A 26,990-nucleotide genomic window follows, 5' to 3' on the forward strand; every position below is an offset into this window, starting at 1 on the left:
GGGAATATTATACATAAGATTTGATTCACACATGCATACTAATCACATCAATTAATGACTCCCCAGCCAAATCTATTAAGTGTTCTAGAAATGCTCACCCTATTGGAAAATATAGTGTTTGCACTGAGACCAATTTCGCACTCACTTTACGCCACTCTCACATTCATCTTCTCAGCAGGGTTTCCTTCCAATTTCCCACTATCTGCCCTGAAGCTACAGCAAGCGTCTGCTTTTTTGCATGGCAAACAGAAACTGGTTGTTAGCGGTTTCTGTTTGCTGCGCATAAATGCCGACACTTGCTGCAGCCCCGGAGCAGATAGTGTGAAATCGGAAGGAAGCCGCGCTGAGAAGATGAACGTGAGAGCGGTGTAAGGTGAGTGCGAAATAGGTCTGTGTAATGTGAAAATTTTATCTACATGAACACATTCACATCATTGCTTGATTTTGCAGATAATGAGTAATAAATATGCTCCTGAGAATCAGCCATGTGCGTGCGTGCGTATGAAAGAGAGAGAGAGACAGAGACAGAAGAGAGAATGGGTTGCAGAGTACACTGGTAAAATGAGTACAGATGTGAAAATGGAAGTTTAAAAATACAAAAATGCTTCAATGTTCCTCAGAAATATATGTTGATCTTTTATTCAAAACTACTCCAATCTCAATTATGTTCTTGACATAACTATATTGTGCACGTTGGCAGCTTGAAGTTCAGATGTGGAGGAACACAGGAAAAGCTTATAAGAGGAATGCAGACATTTTAATGCATGGATCAAATTTAACTTGTTTCCAAAGAGAATGGTTTGGACTGTAATAGTTTCTAAGGAAGTAGGACAGAGGTTGACAGCTGAAAAAAGACTACAGGGGGAAAGGGACTGCTTATCTAAAATAATTGGAAAGCGCTGGGCTAGTGTTGCAATCATGGACAATGTGTTAGACATGTAGAAGAATGAAAACACTCTGTATTTACTGTGATGCATTCTTAATGAATAGCAGCTCACTGGCATCTCTCTACAATACACATGCCAGAGATACTGGGAACTTTAATTTCCCCGGACCTCCTTCAAGAATGGAGAAAGCTACGCAAACTGAATAATCTGTTTCATTCACATTTCCTGTAAACAAGAAATTAAAATGAAAGCAAAATGGTTTCAATTTTCCCAGGGTGAAGTTTAAGCACAACTCCACGCCTAACAACATCAGCAACAAACAGATATGGATATTGAGGCAGTGGAACTTGGCTACTTTCCATCTGCATGATTCTGCATTTTAGGACTCAAGAACATGGAATCATAAGAAATGCACCTGAGGTTCAATGCCAAGGTCCTTACGGCCTGGGTCTTTTTTCCACCAGTAGTGGCCAAATGCCTCTGGGAGCACAAGTAGAGCATGAAATGTGGGGTATAAAATAAACAGTTGCTAGTTTTGACCAAAAAGATCAGAAACAGAGCTGGCTTTCTCTCAGCTACACATGCCAAAAAATGAGCCTAGAAACCCAGAATAGAATAATTAAGGTTCTTAGGGTTGACAGATCCCTTGGTGAAGGCAGGAGTCCCCTGCTCCAGGCCTCACCCTCCCCAGGGCTGATCAGCCGGTTGGTGTGCGCAGGACTCACCCAGAAAAAGAGAGAGATCCAATGTGAACAGAAAGTGATGTCATCACTTCTGGGACACTGGGGTGACACTCTGGTGTTTGGGCAAAAGCTCTAAGGTAGAAGCCAAATTTACCATAGAGTTTTTGCCCAAATACCAGAATGTCACCCCAACATCCCAGAAGTGATCACATCACTTCTGGAGCATGTGGGCAGTGACACAAACATTTAGTTGTATAACAGCTGGGCCTCCCTGCTCCCAGAAAGTCCCCCCCTCACTTCCTACCAGTTGCCAGGAGGGACTGCTTTTCTAAAATAATTGGAAAGTGCTGGCAACCCTAGCTCAAGTAACTTTAAGAACATAAGAGAAGTCATGTTGGATCAGGCCAAAGGCCCATCCAGTCCAACACTCTGTGTCACACAGTGGCCAAAAACCCCCAGATGCCATCAGGAGGTTCATCGGTGGTCCATCCATTTTCAATACATGACCATATAGCAGATATACTGCAGGAAGAAGGTCACTGTTCTTACATCTGTATTTGTGCAAGAGGGATTTACATTTTGGCTACAGCAACGGGGAGAAGGGTGGCAGAAATATAAGCGAGCCTTGGGTATTTCTGTATAGCTGTCTGAACCATGCCTGTTTGGTTCTCTTCTTTCACAGAACTTTGCAGTAAAACTGAGTGAACATTATTGCAAGCTAGGGTTGACCACTTTCCTTGAGACCTTGGCCTTCCTATGTATAAAGAATAGTTTATATTCCTCTAAGGTTATTATTGCCTTCCCTGGTGCCTATGGGTCACCACAATGCATTCTTGATGGGTAAAGATCAAGTTCATCTGCTGAAGGCTCCTGGATTCTCAGAATGCTCCTTGATATCTATGACTATCTATCACGTAACATCCTTTCTTATCTATGGTATGAGTTCAGGGTAATTGTACTAGAGATTTACTTCTACTAAAGATGCATCAGCTTTATGTCAGTCATGTTGATTGAGTATAAATTGCTAAAGAGTTGTCTCCTCTGGGCTGGCCATCAACAGCTCCTTGTGACATCTTGGTGATGAGTCCAGAACAAAGAGGTTCATATATATGCATTAAGTTGAGTATTGGGTTTTAATGAAATTATGATTATAGACAAAACCTGCATTGCTAGTTGCAATAATCGTGGTTATATTAAGAACATAAGAGAAGCCATGTTGGATCAGGCCAATGGTCCATTAAGTCCAATACTCTGTCACACAGTGGCCAAATACACACACACACACACTGTGTCTCCAAAGAGACTCCAAAGTCTCCTGGTTCCACCCCTGAATGTTTAGTGGGCCACAAAGGAGAAGTGTAAAAACAACCGGGCCATGGGAAAGAAAAGTTCGGGAAACCCCGGAAAATCTGTAGTACACAAAACAATATGGGTGTGAGCTCTCACTCAGAAAAGTTTACAATGGAATATTTATTTTTATTTACTTCATTTATACTCCACTTCCCCCCCAGCAGGGATGCAAAGTGGCGTACTATATTCTCCCTGTCACCATTTTATCCTCACAACAGCCATGTGGGGTAGTATAAATGAACTCCAGTTTTATTTTACCATTTCTCTTTATATTTGCACATATTTCTTAGCTACGAGATGCATTTACAGTTTTAAAACAGTCAAGAGAGTGGAACGAAATACTAATACCATCCCTCCTGATAGCACATCTTTGCTCTACAGTAATATTTTACATTACATGGCTTGGTTTTGCAAGACTGGAAAGTGGTCACTTCAGATAAGTCTCTCATATATATTTAAAAGGAGTTAAAATGTGGCACTAGCTGTATTAGCAATTTACTTCATTCCTGCAACAGTCCTGAAGGCAGCAGTTACTTGAAAGTCTGATTACAGAGTCATGAATTTCCTGGAGTATGCAGTGGCAAAAGTTAGCTGGTATGTACTACTGCTTTTGCAATGCCATGAAAGGAGATTAAGGCAAGCTCAGAATATAAAGTGCAGCCCACTTCAAAACAGGATGCTTTGACTACTATGGAAAAAATAGTAATCTTCTGAACATAAACAATCTTCTCACCATCTCTAACTTCCAATTATAGCTGAAATGCTTTCCTCACTGTATAAATTCTGGATTTAAGACCACTGTACTAAGTTTGGGGTATAGCTAACAGCTAATAAAAGATGCAGGTAGCAAATAATATGAGACAGCGTGAAAGGAGAACAAGACTGGTTAAAAGTTAACAGAAATTTGTTTTAAAGCATTAATGCTTCTTATTTTTCATTTTCATATCCAAAGCTAGAATTTAAACTTTCATAGTGTAATTTTGATTATCCATATCATGACTATAGGAATATGCTGTTCAGGACCAACCTCAGGGCTTCTGGCGCCCTAGGCCACCTGTTGGTCTGCCATCACCACCCCACAGTCTACCTGCCCCTCCACCACTGGCCTGGGCAGGCCCCAAGTTGCCACTGGCCCGGGAGTACTCTGAGCCTCAGAATGCTACAAAGGAGGAAGAAGAGCCTGTGAGCAGCCTGTGAGCAGCAGAATGGTGGTCTTCTGATCTTCCTTCTCAGGGGCAGGGTAGGGAAGGTGAGCAAGGCAACCACTTGACACCTATAACCATCTTTTGGTGCCCCTGGTGCACCCTGCCCTCTGGTGCTCTAGTGGTGGCCTGTGTCTGATGCTGTGTATCTACCATGTTACCACAATTATTTGTTAGGGTGAGAAAACCATTCCCAAATATCTAAGCTTCTGGCTGTTCAGATTTTCTCTGGGTTAACTGTATAAGTGGGATGTAGCTGTACACTGCAACTCTCCAAGCCATATGAAGTTCCTCTCAAAGCCATATGAAGTAGATAAATTCTTACCTTGTGGTGTCCAAAGTCACTCAATATCGTGCCAAGCTTCTTGGTGTTGGCGTGAAGCTTATGAGCAGCAATTGATGGATTGGGATCCCGCCAATCAATGGATAGGCGATGATACCAGAGGTGTCCCTCTTGAATATGTGCTGATCTGATGCTAGGGTCAAAGCGATGCACCTCACATCCATTGTTGGCCATGCTCAGCTCAAACTGGTTATCATCATCGCCCAGTCTTACCAAAACAGTCAGGAAAAGTATTGTTACTTTCAAATAGACAAAAATTACAAGGATTCTTTTTATGATTTATATTTTACCCTATTTCCATTCTCTTGAATGGGAATTGAAATATATATTGAATATATATTCTCAGCTGGACTAGATAAACAAACAGAAATATAGCCCAGATTGTATTACATTTATTTTATTTTCCCTCCCCACCCCCCCCAAAAATGAATGGCTTCCATTGATTGCTCTGGGAGAAACAAAGCACTACCATTAAAATAACAGCAAAATCGAATCTCTACCTCAGACAGCAAATTCCTATAAATTGCGCAAATGAGTTAAGCATATCCAAGTAGAGCAGGGGTGGGGAAACTTTTTTCTGCCAAGGGCCATATGGATATTTATAACATCATTCGCGGGCCATAAAAAATTATCAACTTAAAAAACAGTGCTCCACCAAGGGAGAATGATTCAGGTTAGCAAAATGAATGCAAATGATTGTTTTTCTATTTGAAGTCGTGGGGAGAGCCTAATTTGGCACATGTGCACACACACACACACCTGGCCCGCCGCCCTAGGCAAATGCATAGGTCCAGGGCTTTTTTGTAGAAAAAGCCCTGCAGGAACACAGTTGCATATTAGACCACATCTCCTAATATTAGCAGATTAGCATCTCCTAATTAGCAGATTAGCAGATCATTACCATATTAGGCCACACCATCTGAGATAATCAAGTGCAAACTGAACTGTGACAGTAACTTTTCCAGGCCCCGCAGCAATTCTGGCCGGCCAGCCAGGCCCCAGGCTGGGTCCTGTTATTCCCTGCCTGGGTCCTGTGATCACATCTCAGCCCTGAGATCCCTGGCTGGCCCTGTGGAGACTGCTGAACAGCACGGCTGGGACCCATGATCCTCACTGGCCAGCCAGGCCCCAGGGAGGCTGCTGCATGGCTCGGTTCAGCCCAGCAATCCCCGAGGGCCACACCAAGTGACCTCGAGGGCCATATACGACCCTCAGGATGGAGGTTCCCCATCCCTGAGGTAGAGGATGGCACAAGATAAAACAGCTGTGCAGCTGTATTTCCATGTGACTGTCTCACCAATTAGTCTTTATGGACCATGCTACCACAAAATTGCTCAACATGGCTTGAACAATTGCAAATGGTGGTGCAACAACCATACAATGTGTCCCAAAGGGTATATCATATGTGCTCAGTTTGTCATCATCCAATGACGCACAGCTAGGGTGGCCAGATCATCCCGGCCACCCGGGAAAGTCCCGCCCCTGCCCCCAAATTCCCGCTTCCCAGGTTGACTAACCCGGGACCAATAAATCCCGGTCTAGTGCGAAATTGATTTAGGGCGAAATTGGTCCCAGAATGATAGTGGCGGGAGCGCTCCTTGTGCGCAACGGCGACGGCGGGGCGCGAACCCACGTTCGGGTCGGGTTTCCTTTCTTTTCCCAAACTGGAAAGACGAAATGCGTTTGAATGGAAATGGGGTGGGGGAGTGGGGTTTGGTGAGCAGCAGAGTTGCAAAAAGGAGCCAGCCGGGCGGTAGGACCCCGCGGGCGTCCCTGGGCAGAGCCTGGGCAGAGCCTGGGCGAGTGACTCAAAGAAGGGAAGGCTGGAGGAACTGGGAGCCAGCGAGCGCGCAAGGCGGGGAGCTGCGGGAGCCCCGGTGCCCCAGCCAGCCAGCCGCGCTGCCCTCCTCGCCTTGCAAAGCCACCCTGGCGTGGCCGTGCCTGGAAAGCGCAACGCGAAGCCTCCCTTCCTCACGCCCGGCTCTCCATTCATAGCCCGGGCTGGCAGCACCTCCATGGGCTGATTCCCTGCAAGAGCAGCAGCAACCGCAGCCAGGAGGAGGAGCGCCTGCAACTACTCCGCCTGCCTGCCTAGGCCTCGGCTCCAGCCTCGCTCTGCAGCCGCCGCCGCTCTCCCGGCCATGTAAGTGATGCCTCCCCCCTCGCCGCTTAGCCAGGCTGGGCGAGCCGGCGGCGGGGCCTGCCTGCCTGCTGCTGCTGCGGCTCGCTGGCTTCTGCTGCTGCTCCGCCTCCGGGAATCCCCCCTCCTCCCCCCCCGGGTTTTGGTGCATTGTCTGGAGGAGCGCTTTCCCCAGGCCCGTCTCCCTCAAGGCCTGCCCCTGCCCCGTCTCCACAACCCCGGCTTGCGAAGGCGCGCTTTTTTTTTTTGCCAAGCCCCCTCCCAGCCGTGGAAGACGCGGGGCTCTTCCTTCTCCTCTGGCTGTGGACTGAGGCCTTGCAAAATAAAATAAAACGTGGCTTGGTTTCTCTCTCTCCCTCCCTCTTTCTCTCCCCCCCCTTTAGTGCATTGCGGCTTAGGCTCTGCTATCTCGTCGCCGCCAGCCCCCCTCCTCTCGGCCGCTTCCCCTCCCCCCCCGCATGGAGGAAGGCCGGCGGTGTTTCCGGCGGTGGCATGACGTCACCGGAAGTGACGTCACTTCCTGTTTGTGGCAGCGCGCGCGAAGCGCACGCACACACACATTCATTCCCCCCTCAAGGTGTCCCTGGCTGGTCTGCAGATATTATGGCCACCCTACACAGCTGAATTCGTAAACTGACTTCACCTGGAAATGACTAGATGCAGTGAAATAACAGTTTTATCTGGGGTGCGTGAGCTGTGGTGGCCTGCTCTGACAGATATGTCGCTAGAAATAGAAAGGTCCAGGAAAAACAGGAAAACCAGAATGATTCAGAAACTAACTTTTCCCCCAAGGAAAACTGGGAGATTTGGGGAACCACTGAGCAGGGAACTTATTGTGAAATTTTTCTCTTTTCGAAAGAGTGCAAAGCATTTCAAGATAATGTTCTACTCACTCTGAATATGTAGCATCTTCCACTACCAATAAACTGAAGATTACAGCATGAGATATACCAGGGGTGGCCAACGGTGGCTCTCCAGATGCTTTTTGCCTACAACTCCCATCAGCCCCAGCCATTGGCCATGCTGGCTGGGGCTGATGGGAGTTGTAGGCAAAAAAAATCTGGAGAGCTACCGTTGGCCAGCCCTGAGGTATACTAAATAAGAGACAGGTGCTATAATGGCTATAAAAATTGTTTCAATCTCAATGTGTGTGTGTGTGTGTGTTTCCAAGTAAGGCCCTTCCTTGCTTCAAACACTGTTTTTTATGCTGCTACAATTTTCAGCTCTTATAGAATCATAAAATCATAGAGTTGGAAGGGACAAATGCTTTTTTTGAGCAGGAACGCACAGGAACAAAGTTCTGGCTGGCTTGGTGTCAGGAAGTGTGGCCTAATATGCAAATAAATTCCTGCTGGGCTTTTTCTACAAAAAAAGCCCTGTGTGAAACAACGGTGATGTCAGGGAGTGTGGCATAATACGCAAACGAGTTCCTGCTGAGCTTTTTCTACAAAAAAAAGCTCTTGAAGGGACCTCCAGGGTAATTTAGTCCAATGTCCTGCACAATGAAGAAACTTCACAAACACCTCCCCTGCTACACATACATCCCCAGTGACCCCAGCTCCACACACAGAAGATGGCAAAAACCTCCATGATCCCTGGCCAAACTGGACTGGAGAAAAATTGCTGCCTGACCTCAAAGTGTCAATCAACATTTCCCTGGGCGTGTAAGAAAGGACCACAAGAACTAAGCAGTGATGCAACTTTCCTGCCCTCCTTCTCATGATCTGCCTAAGATTACAGATGCCATCTAGCCTCTGTTTAAAAACCTCCAAAGAAGGAGAGCCCACCACAACCAAAGAAGCCCATTCCACTGAAGAACTGCTCTGTCAGGAAGTTCTTCCTAATGTTGACCCGGAAACTCTTTTGATTTAATTTCAACCTACTGGTTCTGGTCTGACCTTCTGGGCAATAGAAAACAATTCCACGCCATCCTCTATATATGACAGCCCTTCAAGTACCTGAAAAAGCCCCATTGTGCAGAGTGTTAAAGCTGCAGTACTGCAGTCCTAAGCTCTGCTCATGACCTGAGTTCGATCCCCGATGGAAGCTGGGTTTTCAGATAGCCGGCTCAAGGTTGACTCAGCCTTCCATCCTTCCAAGGTCGGTAAAATGAGTACCCAGCTTGCTGCGGTGGGGGGGGGGGAAGCGTAGATGACTGGGGAAGGCAATGGCAAACCATCCCGTAAAAAGTCTGCCGTGCAAACATTCTGAAAGCAACGTCATCCCAGAGTTGGAAACAACTGGTGCTTGCACAGGGGACCTTTCCTTTCCTTCAAGTACCTGAAGATGGGGATCATATCACCCCTCAGTCATCTCCTCTCCAGGCTAAACATAAGCAGCTTCTTCAACCTTTCTTCATAGGACTTGGTCTCCAGACCGCTCACCATCTTCGTTGCCCACCTCTGGACATGTTCCAGCTTGACTATATACTTCTTAAATTGTGGTGCCCAGAATTGAACATAATACTCTAGGTGAGGTTTAACTAGAGCAGAGTAAACCAATACTATCATCACTAGAAATCTAGACGAAACTAAAAAGAAATCTAGACAAAAAGGAAAGTTCTACTGTCCATGCACTTTTCCATATCTAGAGGGAAAGTGTGTATTGACAGCATTAATTTTCAAATAAATGTTACAATTCTTAAGACTGCATGCAAAAATAGTAGACTAGGGGTCCCAAACCTTTCCGAGCTTGTGTGACTTTGGAACTGTGATACAGGATTGTGGGTACAACCTCAAAATGGTTGCTGCACAAAGTGCAGCCATCTACAAAATGGCTGCTGTAGAAGGCAAAGCCAATAACAAAATGTCAGGGAGTGAAGTTATACATAACTCTCTAATAGTAACCCTTTAACATTTCAGGCAGAAGCTCTGCTTAACAGGATGTCTTTTAAAATGAGCGTATTGTTTTAAAGTATCTTTTTTGCTTACACAGTTTACCTCCATTAATGCAGTGAAGATCCTTATGTTGTGGTGCCAGCTGCTATTGAAGCAACTTTTTTTGATCTGCATAGCCAATCATATCTCTAGTGACCAATAAAAGCCCCATTTGGTCTATCCTCTTTCTAAAAACAATTAGTGGGCACCAAGAAAAGTGTTGATGGGAGCTACTCTAAACACCATATTGGGCACCCCATGATAGACTTTGGACTATGTCAGAATTCTGAAATCTAATACGGATGCTTTGAAAAGTTATTCATTAATATTGCCTCAGATGGAGCAACAATCTATAATATAAATACAGTAGAATGTTTATAATAAGCCAGTTTAAAATGATAATTCTGCTAATTAATGCATTATGCAACAGCCTACTGCAGCAGGAAATTAACGGAGCCCCACACATTGCTTGGTATGAAACGATTTTACTCAGACATCAAAGCAGAACTTAGTCGGCATAAGCCCCAAAATGACTAAGTTAAAGTTCTTCTCCAACAGACCGTTTTTATTCAACCCCAAAACAAGCAGCCAAGCCCCCAGGTTTATCTACTCAACATGCCCCACCTTCCTGTAATTTTCCACTCCTCTGTCCCTCTTTGTTATCAGCTTAGTCAGAGGGGCCTCTTTTATCTACTTTTTACAACCTCCTATCCACACCCATTTGGGCTGTGTGGCCTCTGTCACTTTAAATGTTGCATCAGACATTCTCTTCTGAAGGCAAAAAAACATATTTTCATTCATTATTATAAGGGTATTCATTAATTATTCAGGGGTCCCTCTTCACTACCATAGAGTAATACTACCCTCCTTAAATCAAGGAATACCATATGAATCCCAGGTGATATAAGAAAAACTCATCTAAAAGGGAAGCAGCATATTATGGCCATATGAAATGCATTCTTCATACAATTTTTACAAGTACACAAACAATAACTACATTTCTTTCAACATTTCATACAATATAGATTAATTGTAGAGTTATCTTTTTTGTACTCTGAAACATTTGTTCTCTCGGCAGTTGTCCTCTGGGAAGAGCCCAGCTGGTCTCCATTTCCTCTTTCATAAATAAAAACATTAGATAAGAAGCGTATTTCAAGGAGATTTTTTCTTACTCTGAACAAGATTGCTTTTCTGTGCAACCACACACCAATGAGCATCTTAAAGCAGGGTTAAGTGCCAGTGTCTTTGAAATAATGTAATTAGATTGAAGTCAAAAGGAGCTAGAGTTGATTGCTATGTAATTCTCAGTAATTACAACCACACAAACACTTATCCAAACCTTTGCTGGAGTTTCTTATTTTCCTTCTGTTCTTTTAGAAACCTACACTGCCAAAATATTAATATATATTCTGGAAGGTAGCTGTTAATAGAAGACAGATACTGAGTCAGTGTTGCTCTTGTGAAGCTGACCCAGAAGTTAGTTTGTTGATTTAATTATTATTCATTGGTAATTTATGTAAGGTCATCCCATGTCTAAAATTGTGTCCTTATGGGTACTTTCAAAAGGAAGTTTTTACTATCCAACATAAATAATAAAAAGTCACAGCAAATATACCACAGAAAGAAGCATGCAAACACCTCTTCTGGATCAGAACAAAGGTCTGAATACTCCATTGTTCTGTTTCTACCACTGACCAGTCAAGGCCATGGGAAGTTCACAAGTTGGGTATGAAGGCACCTACTCCCCCTTATTACCTTTCCCAGGAACAGGGGTTACTAACCTTTTCTTTAATGCAAGCTACCGAGCAATAAAAAATATCCTGAATCACTCACCCTGCCCCCCAGGTTTTGTTCTGTTCTAGAAACAAAACAGGGATTATAAAGAGCACCAGAAATTAAACTAAGCTAAGCAGCACAGAAGTAATAAAGAAAAGCTTTATTTTAAAAAATTAAGTAACAGCCAGCAACCTATTGGTGGCTCAAACACCAGAATTCCACACTACACTTTTAATCCTGGTTCAGCCCTTTCCCCAAACTGATTTTCTACACTAGAATTATTAAGTCTTGTGAGAGCCAAAAGTACTTCTGGTTATAAGAGAGCAATTATGGCAGCAGTCAGGGCTTTTTTTGTAGAAAAAGCCTGGCAGGAACTGATCTGGATATTAGGCCAGAACCCCTGACACCAAGACAGCCAGAACTGCATTTCTGTGCGTTCCTGCACTTTCCTGCCTATGGAGCCAAATTAGTTTGTAATTCTGTCTCATAATCTGCTTCCTGCATTTGAACAAAGAGGATATTCTGTGAAGAGGTTGTGGCTCAGTGGAAGAGCCTCTGCTTTGCATGGAGGGGGTTCAAACCCTGGCATCTTCATTTAAAAGGGTCAGGCAGTAGGTGATGTCAAAGACTTTGATCTGAAAACCTGGAGAGCTGCAGCTAGTTTAAGTAGACAATACTGACTATTGATGGACCAGTGGTTTGATTCAGTATAAAGCATGTGTCACCTGGACAATTTTCAAAAGATATCTGATTTTCCAAAAATTGAAGATATAGTCAAACACTCAGTGATTTCTTCTGGTATAATCATTTTCACTAATTGGGGAATCAACATTGCTAAATACAAGACAAGACTTGCAGATCTTCCAAAAATATAGGCTATGTCACTACATTCTGTCTATGGATGACAGAGAAAAGATTTATAAATCTTCATTTGGAAAGCGATAGATCAGTAGCAGAAACTATTTTTAACAGACTGCTTTTAGAGTAAAACATTCCCAATTGTTGTACTTGAAATGATGTTGTTTCCCCCAAAGGAGACACTTACCCTAGTGAATATAAACGGCATTGCTTGGTTTTCATTCGATGAATCAAATTTAATCTGTCATCCAGGCAGACTGACCATGGCTTCTTTAGGCTATCAAGAGTTTCTGGCAGGCCTTTTGTGTTCATATGATCACATGACATCTGTTCAAACAAAAAGAATTAACTTTAATCTATATTATAATCTTTCCATACATATTGTGTTTTCTTTGAGCCGAGAAGAGGGTATGGAGAGGAAATGGTTTAGCCATGATGTGACTGACAAGCTGATAGTTGTTTGTTTTGTTTTACTTTGCTAAGAGAAGAATGTGCTGGACGGAAAGAAATCAGACAGATGAGCACTGCAAACATGAAAGGCAAATAACTGAAAACCTGCAAATATTATGCATTGAATGCATTTATCTGCGAAAAGGGCCCTAGAATATAAAAATCAATGTATTTTTCTTTCAAGCCTTGGAATGGATTTTGCATTTGATTCTGTGTATATGTATTAAGTGCTGTCAAGTCACTTCCATCTTATGGTGACTGTATGAATAATGCCCTCCAAAATGTCCTGTCATTAACAGGCTTGCTCACATCTTACAAACCGAGGGCTATGGCTTCCTTTACTGAGTCAATCCATTTCATGTTGGGTCAATCCATTTCAAGCTGGAGCCAGGCAGGCAGGAGCGGGGGAAGCGCCGGGATCGGAGGCGGAGGCAGCGGATCGCCCCCCAGGAGGAAGGTGCGTCCTATGGTCCGGAGCGCCTTATGGTCCGAAAAATATGGTAATGCATTTTGACTTATTTAAAGTATTTCTACCCCAATAAACATACTTCAGTGTATGTTTCTTAATAAACATACTTCAGGTTATTCTGTTAATGTAACTACTATCATTTAAAAAAATAATTAACACATAATTTTCAACTCTTTGGACTATAGGTATGAAATTCATTTATTCAATTCATAGGATCGCAAAGCAATAGTCACAATATATAGGTAGTAGATTTCTTCTTTCTTTGCTTTGGGATTTAAATTCCAATTTAAGTACTTAGATGTATGCTTAAATCCATTCAATCTCTTTGAAAAGAGGATATGCTTAAATAAATCTAACAAACAAAATAAAAACTAAACATATGCTTAAGTTCTGCTAAATAGAAACACACATTCTAAATGAAATTTTAAAAATCATGCAGTAATCTCATCTAGGATTCACAACAGGTCTGTTTGCCTCAGAAAAACCCAAAGCTGTAACATTAGTTACTACCCAGAAAGACACAGATGGCACAAAAGTACTATTAGGCTGAGAATTCCACAACACAATTTTGTTCTTCTACAGAAGACTCACAGAACCCACAAAATCAATCCTGACATTTTCTCTGGTTTCAGGCAAATTTGCATACTCTGGGATCCAAAATCCAAGTTCTGCATCATGGTGCCTCTATTTCCATATCAAGAAAAACCAAATTCTGCAATCTGAATAAACATTATCTATCTATATCTGCTACCCCCTCATAATTCATTCTGTTGCCAATAGTCACCCATGGCAACAGAGAGTCCTGGGAAACAACAAAAGGGGAGGGGGGACAACGTGAAAATCAAGTCAGGAACGTAAAAGGTTGAGCAGCTGAAACATGAAATAAAAATTATTACACAGTGCACAAAAACTTAAATAGCACACATAGAATGCAAACAAAAGCTCAGAACACAATATAAATTGTGCATACAAGTACTGGAACTCAATAATGGTTACACATATATAATAATCACAGCACCAATGCATTTTGACCCAGAAGGCCTTCTTCAGTGGTCTACATTGTACTAACACACACATTAAAATGTAAATATCAAAATATCTTTTTCAGGGCAAGCAGGCTGTGTGTTAAGTCCAAAAAATAATTTAAAAATACTCATATAAGTGTACTATTAAATTGTAACATACTGACTTTTCACAAGCAAGATGTTTTTTCAAAAAAATGTTTCTAAGGAATGGTTGCTACTTACACTGAAAAGTGAAGCTCCAAATAATAGTTATAAATCAGGTCTGCATATACCTATGAGCCCACACTAATCAGAAATGATAACTATGAACCACCATTCTACAAAGGGGATAGACGGCATGGCATCAATGTGTAATTAAGATATTACTCAATATTACTCAATAAATATAACTTAATTATGCATATTTATTTGGAGCGACACTAATCAATTAATTACACTAATCAATTAATTACTAATCAATTAATCGTACAGCATTGTGTGCAGTACAGCCAGGAGATTCGAAGATTGAGTGGCAGCCAGAAGTTCTAGCTCTTTTAGCTCTTTCATGCACCACCAGATGGTGAGTTAGATTTGTTTTTTAAAGGATAGAGATATTTCAGAGGAGGTTTGCCATTGCCTGCCTCTGCATCACAACCCTGGTATTTCTTGGGAGGTTTCCTATCCAAATACCAGCCAAGGCTGACCATGATGAGATCAAGCTACTCTGGGCGATCCAGGTCAGGGCAGAGCTACACTTTTTCAGTGTGAAGTCAGTATGTTACTATTGTATAGTGCAGGATTTCTCAAACTTCCCCCCTTGGCCCGGTTATTTTTACACTTCTCCTTCGTGGCCCACTAAAATTTGGGGGTGGAGCCAGAAGACTTTGTTGGGGGAGCCAGGAGACAGGGAAGTACAAACATGCTTAAAATTCTTGCAATATTTTGTTTAGGAAAGGTAGGAGAATAGTGAGATTTTGCAATGCAATCTTAAAAATAAAATATCGAGAAAAAGCACAAGGATCACACACAGAAAACTAAAAATATATAATGCTCTCAGCCTGGAAAAATATGAAATGGCAGGAAGAAGCTTTTCCTCCTCCCCCCCCCCCCCCCGTCTACTCGGATTAGCAATGGGAAAGAAGGAAGGAAGGAAGGAAGGAAGGAAGGAAGGAAGGAAGGAAGGAAGGAAGGAAAGAAGGGAGGGAGGGAGGGAGGGAGGGACTGACAAAGAGAGAGAGAGAGAAGATGGGAAAAGACAACTGACGGAGAGAGAGAGAGAGAGAAAGAGAGAAGGAAGGAAGGAAGGAAGGAAGGAAGGAAGGAAGGAAGGAAGGAAGGAAGGAAGGAAGGAAGGAAGGGAGGGAGGGAGGGAGGGAGGAAGGGAGGGAGGGAGGGAGGGAGGGAGGAAAGAAAAAAGAAGGAAGAAGGAAGAAGGAAAGAAGGAAAGAAAGAAAGAGAGAGAGAGAGAGAGAGAAAGGAAGGAACGAAGGAAGGAAAGAGAGAGAGAGAAAGAGAGAGAGAGAAAGAGAGAAAGAGAGAAAGAGAGAAAGAGAGAAAGAGAGAAAGAGAGAAAGAAAGAAAGAAAGAAAGAAAGAAAGAAAGAAAGAAAGAAAGAAAGAAAGAAAGAAAGAAAGAAAGAAAGAAAGAAAGAAAGAAAGAAAGAAAGAAAGAAAGAACTGACAGGGGGAGTGGGAAATAAAGCTTCCCTCTGGTCACCGTCTTTTCCCCTTTATTGTCCCACACCTGCCTTCTCCCCTCCCCATTCACCCCTCTGCCTGACTCTCAGCCCTCTCGTTGTTGCATCACTCTCCCCTTCGGCCTTTGCCCCACCCCCTGGCCAGCCCTCCTCCTGCTATCCTTTCGCTCCAGCAGGTTTAGGCTGCTGGCGATGTTGGGGCTGCTCCTGCTTCAGCCACTCAGGCCTAGGTGTCGCTTCTCTCTCCCCCCCCCTCCACCGTCATGGAGACCATCAGGACTGGCCGCAGCTCTCCCGGCAGTGCCATCATCAGGCGCTGCTGAGCCCGGCTAGTGAGGCTGCGCCGGGAGGACATGTTGGGTGGGACCAGCCCTGCTGCTGCTCCTCGTTGCTGCGTTGGGGCCCCCCCGGGCACACACCATCCCCATCCCTCACTCAAGCCCAGTGGGGCCCCAACGCAGCAACGAGGAGCAGCAGCAGGGCCGGTCCCACCCAACATGTCCTCCCGGCACAGCCTCCCCGGCCAGACTTGGCAGCACCCGATGATGGCACCGCTGGGAGAGCTGTGGCCAGCCCTGATGGTCTCTGTGATGGTGGGGGGAGGAGAGGAGCAACACCCAGGCTCGAGCAGCTGAAGAAGCAGCAACCCCAATGTCGCCAGCAGCCTGAGCCCGCTGAAGCAAAAGGACAACAGGAGGAGGACTGGCCCAGGGGTGGGGCAAAGGCTGAGGGGGAGAGGGATGCAGTAACAGGAGGGAGGGAGGGCGTGGGCAGCGTTGCAAGGCATCCATGGCCCAGTAAAAAGCCATCCATGGCCCACTACCAGGTCGGGACCCGGCAAATGAGAAACCAGTATAGTGGGTTCTACGCATGGAGGAGTCTCAGAATAAGTGATAACAAGCTCTTTCACAGAAGTATCATAGTATAAGGCTACATTACAAGATTGGGGACGGGACCAACAAAGCTAAATTTATATACATATCTGGGTTCCCGCGTGAGCAGGTTATTGGGTTATTCAAACCAGTGGGGGCTTGTGATTGGTCCAGGGCTGCAGAGATTTGGATCCTGCAGCCCATTGTTCCCAATCACCAAGCTCAGTCCATATGGCTCCAACGAGCCAGGCAGGGACACCCAAAGTCTTTCCTTGAGTCCACATACGTAACAGTTACAATTACAGATACAGAGATTGATTTTTCCCCCCTGCCCCTCGCTGAGCCCAGTTAAAAGAGAAAGCACCAATTCATTATCACCAAATTACAGTTATTTTAAAATGCTGTGATTCCCCAATTCACTGTAGGCTTTATGATCCACTGTGATGCCCCGATCCACATGGTCCCTTTAAATGTGATGGCCAGAACTTCCTTTGGATTTCAGCTGTGCTTCTCACAACCTTGCTCCGGGCTCCACTCCCAAAGTCTCCTGGCTCCACCTCCAAAGTCCCCAGATATTTCCTGAGTCGGACCTGGTAACCCCATGAACACTCCCCACCTGAGCTAAAATGGAGTCCCCCAAAAAAGCTCCTGCCTTATGTGCTACAGTGCTGCCAGTCAGGGGAACCCGTGAGTGGCATGAGCTCACAAGCTAAGGGGAGAAAAAGACTGTGTCACATGCTTCACAGCACAGCAGAAGCAACTATTTTGTGCAGGAAATAAAGTGCGAAGGGAAATATGGGAAGGGAGGAGGGAAAGAGACACTCTCTCTCATTGACAGAAGACTTGTGACAGATTTTACACCAACTCCTAGTGCTGACTGGAGAGGCATGACAAATGATTGATGGGAGCCCACCACTTTGGGCAGTATTGTGGATACGGGCCTGCCAAATTCAAGAGTGCAAGGTGCAATTTAAATAAAAAACACCACCTCACAAGGATTTTCGAGCAGACATTCCAGGAGCCAGGAAAACTACCAGAGTGCTACTCAAGTGCGATGGAGCAGCTAAATAGTGAAGCTAAAATGAAAACCAGAAATCATCCTTATCTAATGCAAGCACTTCCTAATCCTTTCTAATGAGCAAACCAAACAAACATTATTAGTGAAGATTAAACTTTAAGACCGCATTATTTTGAGGGGATCAGCAATGAAGCAGCTGAATGCTGCTAAGGCTGTTTCTCACTCTTCAGTTTTTAATTCCCATGACATAGAAAAGGAAACAAAAGCTGGCTTTGCTCATTCTCCTCCTAGATATTTACAAAGCTATAGGCAAAAATTTGGGTTTCTTATTTCCATTCCATGAATTAAAATAGGTCATGGCTTTAGCTCAGAATCCCTGAATTCCCAATGATATACTAAGTAACTGCCAGTTTTACGTCTGTGCTCATCTCTATCTCAAGAGCCATGGTTACCTGGAACGCCTGGGCACAGAACTTCCTTAGATATCCTCCAACATTCTGGCCATCCAAGATGGTCTCAGCAGTATTTTGGAAGATTTACACCCACTTAATTATCAATTTGTTAATGGGCTAGTTGGCCACTAGGATCTGGAGATGCTGATTTAAATCTCCATTCTGCCATGGAAACTTTCTGGGTGACCTTGGGTCAGTCAAACTCTCAGCTTAATCTACATCACAGGGTTATTTGTGAGGATAAAATGGAGGAGAGGAGAATGATGTAAGCAAGTTACCACCAGGGAGAAAAGCAGCATATAAATTAGGGTTGCTAAGTCCTACCTTGGCCTTGGTAGGGACCATGGAGTTTTAACCCAAATGCTAGAGTGTCCCCAGCACGACATGCCCAGCACGATTACATCACTTCTGGGTGATGTCATTGTGCCGGGCATGTTGCACGGCAACAGAGCTCTTTGGGGGCAAGAATCCTCCCACCAGCCAGTTCCATGCTTGGCAGTCCTAACAGAAATGAAGGAAATAAAAATAAAAAATTGAACCTGGTGGAGCACTCAGGCCATAGGCTACAAACTGTTAATGGTACAAAGCAACCAGTACCTTCATTTCTCACCAACATAAATACAAGGAATACCAAAGATCAACAATATGAAAAAATATGAAAGAACTAAGGACTGCCTACATGTTACATTAACACACCTTCAAAGCTCCCTTGTGTACACAAAACTAATCAAATGCGTCTGGGGGTTGACCAGGCCACAATAAAATTCAATTCAAAATTGTTAAGATATATAAAACAGAATAGTTTTAGCAGCAGCCCAAATACTGGTCTGTCTCTTCCAAAGTTCATTCTGCGTCTTCACTGTTAACTAATAATTCAGCCCTCTTTGACAGGAAGTGGAGAGGAGCCACTCTCCAACTAAAGCTCTTGATGGCTTTATCAGCAACTGCAAACCCCTTCTAAATTTTGACCTAGTTGATCCCCTTCTTAATTTTGACCTAACTAGTGAAGCCTAGCAGAGTCTGCAACAGTGTATTTAACATCTCAGCCACCTTGAGCCCTTAGGGGAGGATGGGATATAAATCTGATAAAATAAAATAAAAATAAACATCTCTGAAAAGTGCCAACACAGACTCTTCTGTGAAGCCTCACTAGACAAAAGCTAGAATATTTGCAAACCTGCTGCTGCAGACCTCACATACTTTGCTTAAATCACAACTCTTATTTAAAGATATTTCATTTAAACAACTACATTTGAAAGCAATACTTTTTTGTATATTTTTCTGAACTGACAATAATCTTCACGTTGAAAAACCTATGCAGCTTTCCACCCAAACACAGGCCTAAAACAATCTATAGCTGGTTCTTCCTTGCCAGGGCAGCAAACAAACAAATACCACTACCAACATGTTACAGAATAGTTACTTTTCTAACATGCAAACTTGAAAGTTGCAAACTTTTCTACATAAGCATGAACAGCCAGCAGCTTGACTACTGTAAAAACCATGCCAAAGTGTGAATACCAAAAGCTGCTCTGAATGTTCAACACGGAAAAAAGAATAAACTTTTTGTGCAATGTTTGGTCCTGAGAGCACTATTTGGTTCTAAGACTCTGCAGAAACTGAAGAAACTGCTCAGAAGTGCTGCTGTTAAAAATTTGTTGAAGACCAAGAATGCATATTTGTCAAGGGAATGTAATGGCCCATGGGTGTCAAACTCATTTGTTATGAGGGCCAGATATGATATAAATGGGACTTCACTGGGCTGGGCCATGTGTCATAAAATGTAATGTCAGGTAGCAGAGATATAAACTTTGTAAAGGATACAGACAAACACAATTAAAAATATTATTTTAACTAAAATACAAAGATGCTTAAAACAGTAAGTGTTTACTATTGCAATGTTTTACTTAACATAAGAACATAAGAGAAGCCATGTTAGATCAGGCCAATGGCCCATCCAGTCCAACATTCTGTGTCACACAGCGGCCAAATATATATATATATATATATATATACACACACACACACACACACACACACACTGTGGCTAATAGCCACTGATGGACCTCTGCTCCATATTTTTATCTAACCCCTTCTTGAAGGTGGCTATGCTTGTGGACGCCACCACCTCCTGTGGCAGTGAATTCCACATGTTAATCACCCTTTGGGTGAAGAAGTACTTCCTTTTATCCGTTTTAACCTGTCTGCTCAGCAATTTCATCGAATGCCCACGAGTTCTCGTATTGTGAGAAAGGGAGAAAAGTACTTCTTTCTCTACTTTCTCCATCCCATGCATTATCTTGTAAACTTCTATCATGTCACCCCTCAGTCGACGTTTCTCCAAGCTAAAGAGCCCTAAGCGTTTCAACCTTTCTTCATAGGGAAGGTGTTCCAGCCCTTTAATCATTTTAGTTGCCCTTTTCTGAACTTTCTCCAATGCTATAATATCCTTTTTGAGGTGCGGCGACCAGAACTGCACACAGTACTCCAAATGAGACCGCACCATCGATTTATACAGAGGCATTATGATACTGGCTGATTTGTTTTCAATTCCCTTCCTAATAATTCCCAGCATGGCGTTGGCCTTTTTTATTGCAAACGCACACTGTCTTGACATTTTCAGTGAATTATCTACCATGACCCCAAGATCTCTCTCTTGGTCTGTCTCTGCCAGTTCACACCCCATCTACTACTCCGTACTCTATATACAGCAGCACTTTACTTTACTTGCCGAGTTCTGTCACCATCAGTCGACGAATAGGCTCCACCACAGAAGATGACTGCCCTGGGGATTCCAGTACTCCTGGGGAGGGGAAAGTATGACGGTGGGAGCAGGCAGATTTATAAGCGAAGGAGGCTGAGACATGAGAGTGCTCGACCTCCTTCCAGCCTGCGTCTCATCCCGACGGTGACAGGTAGTGGGACCAGACGAATCTACTCGCCTCCGACACTGGTGTTATGCAATGCCAGGTCCATTAATAACAAGACCGGCGTCCTCCGGGACTTTTTACTGGAGCAAAATGCGGACCTGGCTTGCGTGACCGAGACCTGGGTGCGAGATGGGGAGACCGTGGCTCTCGCCCAGATGACCCCCCCAGGTTACTCGGTCTTCCACCAGTCCCGGACTAGCGGGCGGGGGGGAGGAGTGGCACTACTCATACGAGAGGCTTACTCCTTTAGGGCTCTCCCGACCCCGGAGATTCCGGGCATTGAATGTGCCGGCCTGATGTGGGACGTTGGGGAGGGGTTGGCGATTTGGCTGGTGTACCGACCGCCTAACGCACCAGCCGTTGCCTTGCCATCCCTGGTGGAGGCCGCGGCGAGCTGGGCGTTGGAGTACCCAGGGCTTCTGGTCTTGGGCAACTTCAATGTCCATGCCGACGACGCGGCCTCCAGCCAGGCGATGGATCTGGTGTCATCCATGGCGACACTAGGACTCCCCCAGGTTGTTACTACGCCCACTCATCAGGCGGGACACATGTTAGACCTGGTCTTCGCGGCGGGAGTACAAGTGAACGACATTGCAATGGAAGCAGTGCCATGGTCGGATCACTTTGCCCTCAAGGCTCGGGTGGATATGCCACCCCAAACCCGTTTAGGCGGAGAGCATATTTTGGCTCGCCCGCGGAACCTGATGGACCCGGAACGGTTCCTGACGGCTCTGCGGGATACCTGGCCCACGGGCGATTCCCTGGAGGCTCTGGTTGAGTCCTGGAACGATGGACTCTCCGGGGCTATCGAGGAGATCGCGCCTAGGCGTCCTCTGCGCCCCCGCCTCAAACCGTCTCCCTGGTCTAACCAGGAATTGTGGCAATTGAAGCGGGACCTCAGACGACTAGAGAGGCTATGGCGGCGTACTCGAGACGAAGTGACCCGAACATCTTATAGAGATAGGTTGAAGACCTATGAGATGGCAATCAAATCCGCAAAGAAGACATACTTTGCGGCTAAGATTGCGTCCGCAACTTCGCGCCCGGCACAATTGTTTGAAGTAATTCGAGATCTGACTACTCTGCCCCAGGGCAGACCAAATTCTAGTGAATTGGAAATAGGCTGTGAGGCTTTTGCGAACTACTTTGCGGATAAGATCGCATCACTCCGTCTCGACCTCCCCGTCAACTTTGAGACAGTTAACACAACCGAGGCCCCAAGCACGTCTTCGGATTATACCCTGGACTGTTTCAGCCCCCTCAGCCTGGAGGAAGTCGACAGGATCCTCTCATCTGCCCGCCCAACAACTTGTAAACTGGACCCATGCCCTTCCTGGCTTATTAAATCTTGCCAGGGGGATCTCAGATATCCTATACGGGATATCATAAACAGATCCCTATCGGAAGGGCTTTTCCCAGCGCCACTTAAAGAGGCTGTGGTCCGCCCCCTCCTAAAAAAACCATCTCTAGACCTGGCCCAATTGGCACACTATAGGCCGGTCTCAAACTTGCCCTTCTTGGGCAAACTTATTGAGAGGGCAGTGGCGAGGCAGTTGCAGACTTTCCTGGAGGACGCTTCCGTCCTTGACCCACTTCAGTCCGGCTTTCGCCCGGGTCATGGGACGGAGACGGTGTTGGTTGCCCTGGTGGATGACCTCCAAAGGCATCTGGATCGGGGTGGCTCGGCGGTACTGATGTTGTTGGACCTATCGGCGGCGTTCGATACGGTTGACCATCAGTTGCTGACTTGCCGCCTCGCCGAAGCGGGGATCCAGGGGCTAGCCTTGCAGTGGCTTTCCTCTTTCCTTGAAGGTCGGGGACAAAGGGTCGCGATTGGGGGGGAGCTATCCCAGAGGCGTTCACTTAACTGTGAGGTGCCCCAGGGAGCGGTTCTCTCCCCGATGCTGTTTAACATCTATATGCGACCTCTTGCCCAGATTGCCCGGAGGTACGGGCTGGGGTGCCACCAGTATGCTGATGACACCCAGCTCTATCTACTTATGGACGGCCGACCGGTCTGCGCCCCAGAGAACCTAGATCAGGCATTACAGGCCGTGGCTGAGTGGCTCAGACTGAGTGGACTGACACTGAATCCTGCGAAGACAGAGGTCCTTTGTTTGGGCCGTCGGGGGCCGGAGGGGGAAATCCCCCTGCCAACTTTTGGCGGTGTACCGCTGAGGCCGGCGGACAGGGTCAAAAGCCTTGGGGTGCTATTGGAGCCGTCCCTAAAGATGGAGGCTCAGATAGCGGCCACTGCCAAGTCCGCGTTTTTTCATCTTAGACGGGCAAGGCAGTTGGCCCCCTTCCTGGACCCCGACGACCTAGCAACAGTGATCCACGCTACGGTCACCTCGAGGTTGGATTACTGCAATGCCCTCTACATGGGGCTGCCCCTGTGCCGGACCCGGAAATTGCAGCTGGTGCAGAATGCCGCGGCCCGGCTGTTACTGGGCCTCCCAAGATGGGGACACATTCGGCCGGGTCTTCGGGCTCTGCACTGGCTTCCAATAACATACCGGGTCCGGTACAAGGTGCTGGTCATTACCTTTAAAGCCCTATATGGCCTGGGACCTGCCTACCTGAGGGACCATCTCTCCCTACACGTTCCCCAGAGAGTACTGAGGTCTGGCACCCAAAATCTCCTTAATATCCCCGGGCCCAAGGAAGTGCGTCTCAAGACAACTCGAGACAGGGCCTTTTCTACAATGGCCCCTATGTGGTGGAACCAGCTACCGGAAGAGGTGAGGGCCCTGCGGGATCTTACTCAGTTCCGCAGGGCCTGTAAGACGACCCTCTTCCGGTTAGCGTACGCCTGACTGGACTAATGTAGCTCTCTAGATATCTGTGATTACCGTATAGTTAATACTAGTTTTAAGGTTTTTAGGTTTTTAAATGTTTGATTTAAATGTAACTATCTTATTCCGATTTTATTGTTTTATTGTTTGTTGTGAGCCGCCCTGAGCCACTCGTGGGAAGGGCGGGATATAAATCCCGGAATAAATAAATAAATAAATAAATAAATAATAAACTTGTATTTGTAGCTGGGATTCTTGGCCCCAATGTGCATTACTTTGCACTTGGCCACATTGAACCGCATCTGCCACGTTGACGCCCACTGACCCAGCCTCAACAGATCCCTTTGGAGTTCCTCACAATCCTCTCTGGTTCTCACCACCCTGAACAATTTAGTGTCATCCGCAAATTTGGCCACTTCACTGCTCACTCCCAACTCTAAATCATTTATGAACAAGTTAAAGAGGATGGGACCCAGTACCGAGCCCTGCGGCACCCCACTGCTTACCGTCCTCCACTGCGAAGACTGCCCATTTATACTCACTCTCTGCTTCCTATTACTCAGCCAGTTTTTGATCCACAAGAGGACCTGTCCTTTTACTCCATGACTCTCAAGCTTTCTAAGGAGCCTTTGATGAGGAACTTTATCAAAAGCTTTCTGGAAGTCAAGGTAAACAACATCTATCGGGTCTCCTTTGTCCACATGTTTGTTCACCCCCTCAAAGAAATGTAACAGGTTAGTGAGGCAAGATCTTCCCTTGCAGAACCCATGCTGAGTCTTCCTCAATAACCCGTGTTCATCAATGTGCCTACTCATTCTGTCCTTGATAATGGTTTCTACCAACTTTCCCGGTATTGAAGTCAGACTGACTGGCCTGTAATTTCCCGGATCTCCTCTGGAACCCTTTTTAAAGATGGGGGTGACATTTGCTACCTTCCAGTCCTCAGGAACGGAGGCAGATTTCAATGAAAGATTACAGATTTTTGTTAGAAGATCCACAAGTTCAACTTTGAGTTCTTTCAGAACTCTCGGATGTATGCCATCCGGACCCGGTGACTTATTAGTTTTTAATTTGTCTATTAGTTGTAGGACCTCCTCTTTTGTCACCTCAATCTGACTCAGGTCTTTCAACACCCCTTCCAATATTAGTGGTTCTGGGGCGGGCAAACACTTCTCATCTTCCACGGTGAAGACGGAGGCAAAAAATGCATTCAGCTTCTCAGCCATTTCCCCATCCTCCTTCAGTAATCCTTTTACCCCATGGTCATCCAAGGGCCCCACTGCTTCCCTGGCTGGTTTCCTACTTCTAATATATTTGAAGAAATTTTTATTGTTGGTCTTTATGTTTTTTGCAATATGCTCCTCATAGTCCCTTTTTGCCTGCCTGATCACAGTCTTGCATTTGATTTGCCACTGCCTGTGTTCCCTTTTATTAATCTCACTTGGACTGGTTTTCCACCGCTTAAAGGAGTCCTTCTTACCTTTTACAGCTTCCATTACTTTGTTTGTTAACCATGCTGGCCTCTTCTTATACCTGTTTGTTCCTTTCCTAACTTGTGGTATGTATTTTATCTGAGCTTCTAGAATTATAGTTTTAAATAGTCTCCAAGCTTCCCCAAGGGTTTTGACCGTATTTACCTTTCCTTTCAGTTTCCTCCTCACATGCCTCCTCATCTCAGAGAATTTACCCCTTTTAAAGTTAAATGTGGTTGTGGCGGTCTTTTTGGGCAACTCCCTATTTATACAAATGGTGAAATCAATAACATTATGGTCACTGTTCCCAAGCGGCGCAATCACTTTTACGTCTCTCACCAAGTCTTGGGCATTACTTAGGACCAGATCCAGGATCGCCCCACCCCTGGTAGGTTCTGAGACTATCTGCTCCATAGCACAGTCATTGAGAGCATCAAGAAACTCAATCTCTTTCTCTCGACCAGAACACATATTGACCCAATCAATCTGCGGGTAGTTAAAATCACCTATTACGACACAGTTTTTACGTTTAGCCGCTATCTTTAATCCCTCCATCATATTATAATCGTCCTCTCTCTTTTGATTTGGTGGGCGATAACAAACTCCCATAGTTAAATTTCTTTTGGGGCCCTCTATTTCAACCCAAAGCATTTCTAAAAGGGAATCTAATTCTCTGACCTCAGTCTTACTGGACCGTGTATCCTCTCTGACATACAGAGCCACCCCACCTCCAACCCTTCCCTCCCTATCCTTCCGATATAACTTATATCCAGGAATCACCGTGTCCCATGGATTCTCCTCATTCCACCAAGTTTCTGAAATTCCCACAATGTCTATGTTTTCTCCCAACACTAAACATTCCAATTCACCAATTTTACTTCGGACACTTCTAGCATTTGCATACAAACATTTATAATTTCCCAAGCAAGCTAGGCCTGCCACCTCTCTCCTGCCGCCTCGAGACTCTAGCAGACAGTCCATACTGTTTGTCACCATCACAGTGGACAACTCTGATCCGTTACTCGGTAGAAAAATAGAAGCCAACCCTTCATCTCTTTGAGACGAGTCCTCCCGAACCAGAGACATTCCATCTCCTGTCGGCTTTCCCCCAAGATTTAGTTTAAAAACTGCTCTGCCACCTTTTTGATTTTAAGCGCCAGCAGCCTGGTTCCATCCGGAGACAAGTGGAGACCGTCTCTTTTGTACAGCTCCGGCTTGTTCCAGAAAGCATCCCAGTGCCTAACAAACTTAAACCCTTCCTCCTTACACCATCGTCTCATCCACACATTGAGACTTCTAATTTGTGCCTGTCTCTCCTGCCCTGCACGTGGAACAGGTAGCACTTCCGAGAAGGCCACCTTGGAGGTCCTGGCCTTAAGTCTCCCACCTAGCAGCCTAAATTTCTCCTCCAGGACCTCACGACTACATTTCCCCACATCGTTGGTGCCAACATGCACCATGACCACAGGCTCCTCCCCAGCACTGTCTATCAGCCTATCTACTACACGCGTAATGTCCGCTACCTTCGCACCAGGCAGGCAAGTCACCATACGGTCAATACGCGGTTTTGCCACCCAGCTGTCTACTTGCCTAAGGATCGAATCACCAACTACCAAGACCCCCCCTCTCCCCCTGCCCAGGGATGGTTCCTTGGCGCGAAAGGATACCTGCTCACCAACCGAAGAAGAGGTCCCTTCTGAGGGCACATTCCCCTTAT

General features: G+C 45.3%; 1 protein-coding gene across 1 annotated transcript in view; it reads right to left on the bottom strand.

Moving 5' to 3' along the window:
- The window catches only part of METTL24 (methyltransferase like 24), a 92,018-nt gene that overhangs the window by 23,483 nt on the left and 41,545 nt on the right, over positions 1–26,990 (bottom strand). The window contains exons 3-4 of the mRNA XM_060238136.1: positions 12,303–12,442; positions 4,448–4,673 (exon numbers count right to left, since the gene is read on the bottom strand). Of these exons, the coding sequence (XP_060094119.1) occupies positions 4,448–4,673; positions 12,303–12,442 (366 nt within the window). The remainder of the gene's footprint in view (positions 1–4,447; positions 4,674–12,302; positions 12,443–26,990) is intronic.

Source organism: Heteronotia binoei, chromosome 1 (genome assembly GCF_032191835.1).
Source record: "Heteronotia binoei isolate CCM8104 ecotype False Entrance Well chromosome 1, APGP_CSIRO_Hbin_v1, whole genome shotgun sequence".
Taxonomy (NCBI): Eukaryota; Metazoa; Chordata; class Lepidosauria; order Squamata; family Gekkonidae; genus Heteronotia; species Heteronotia binoei.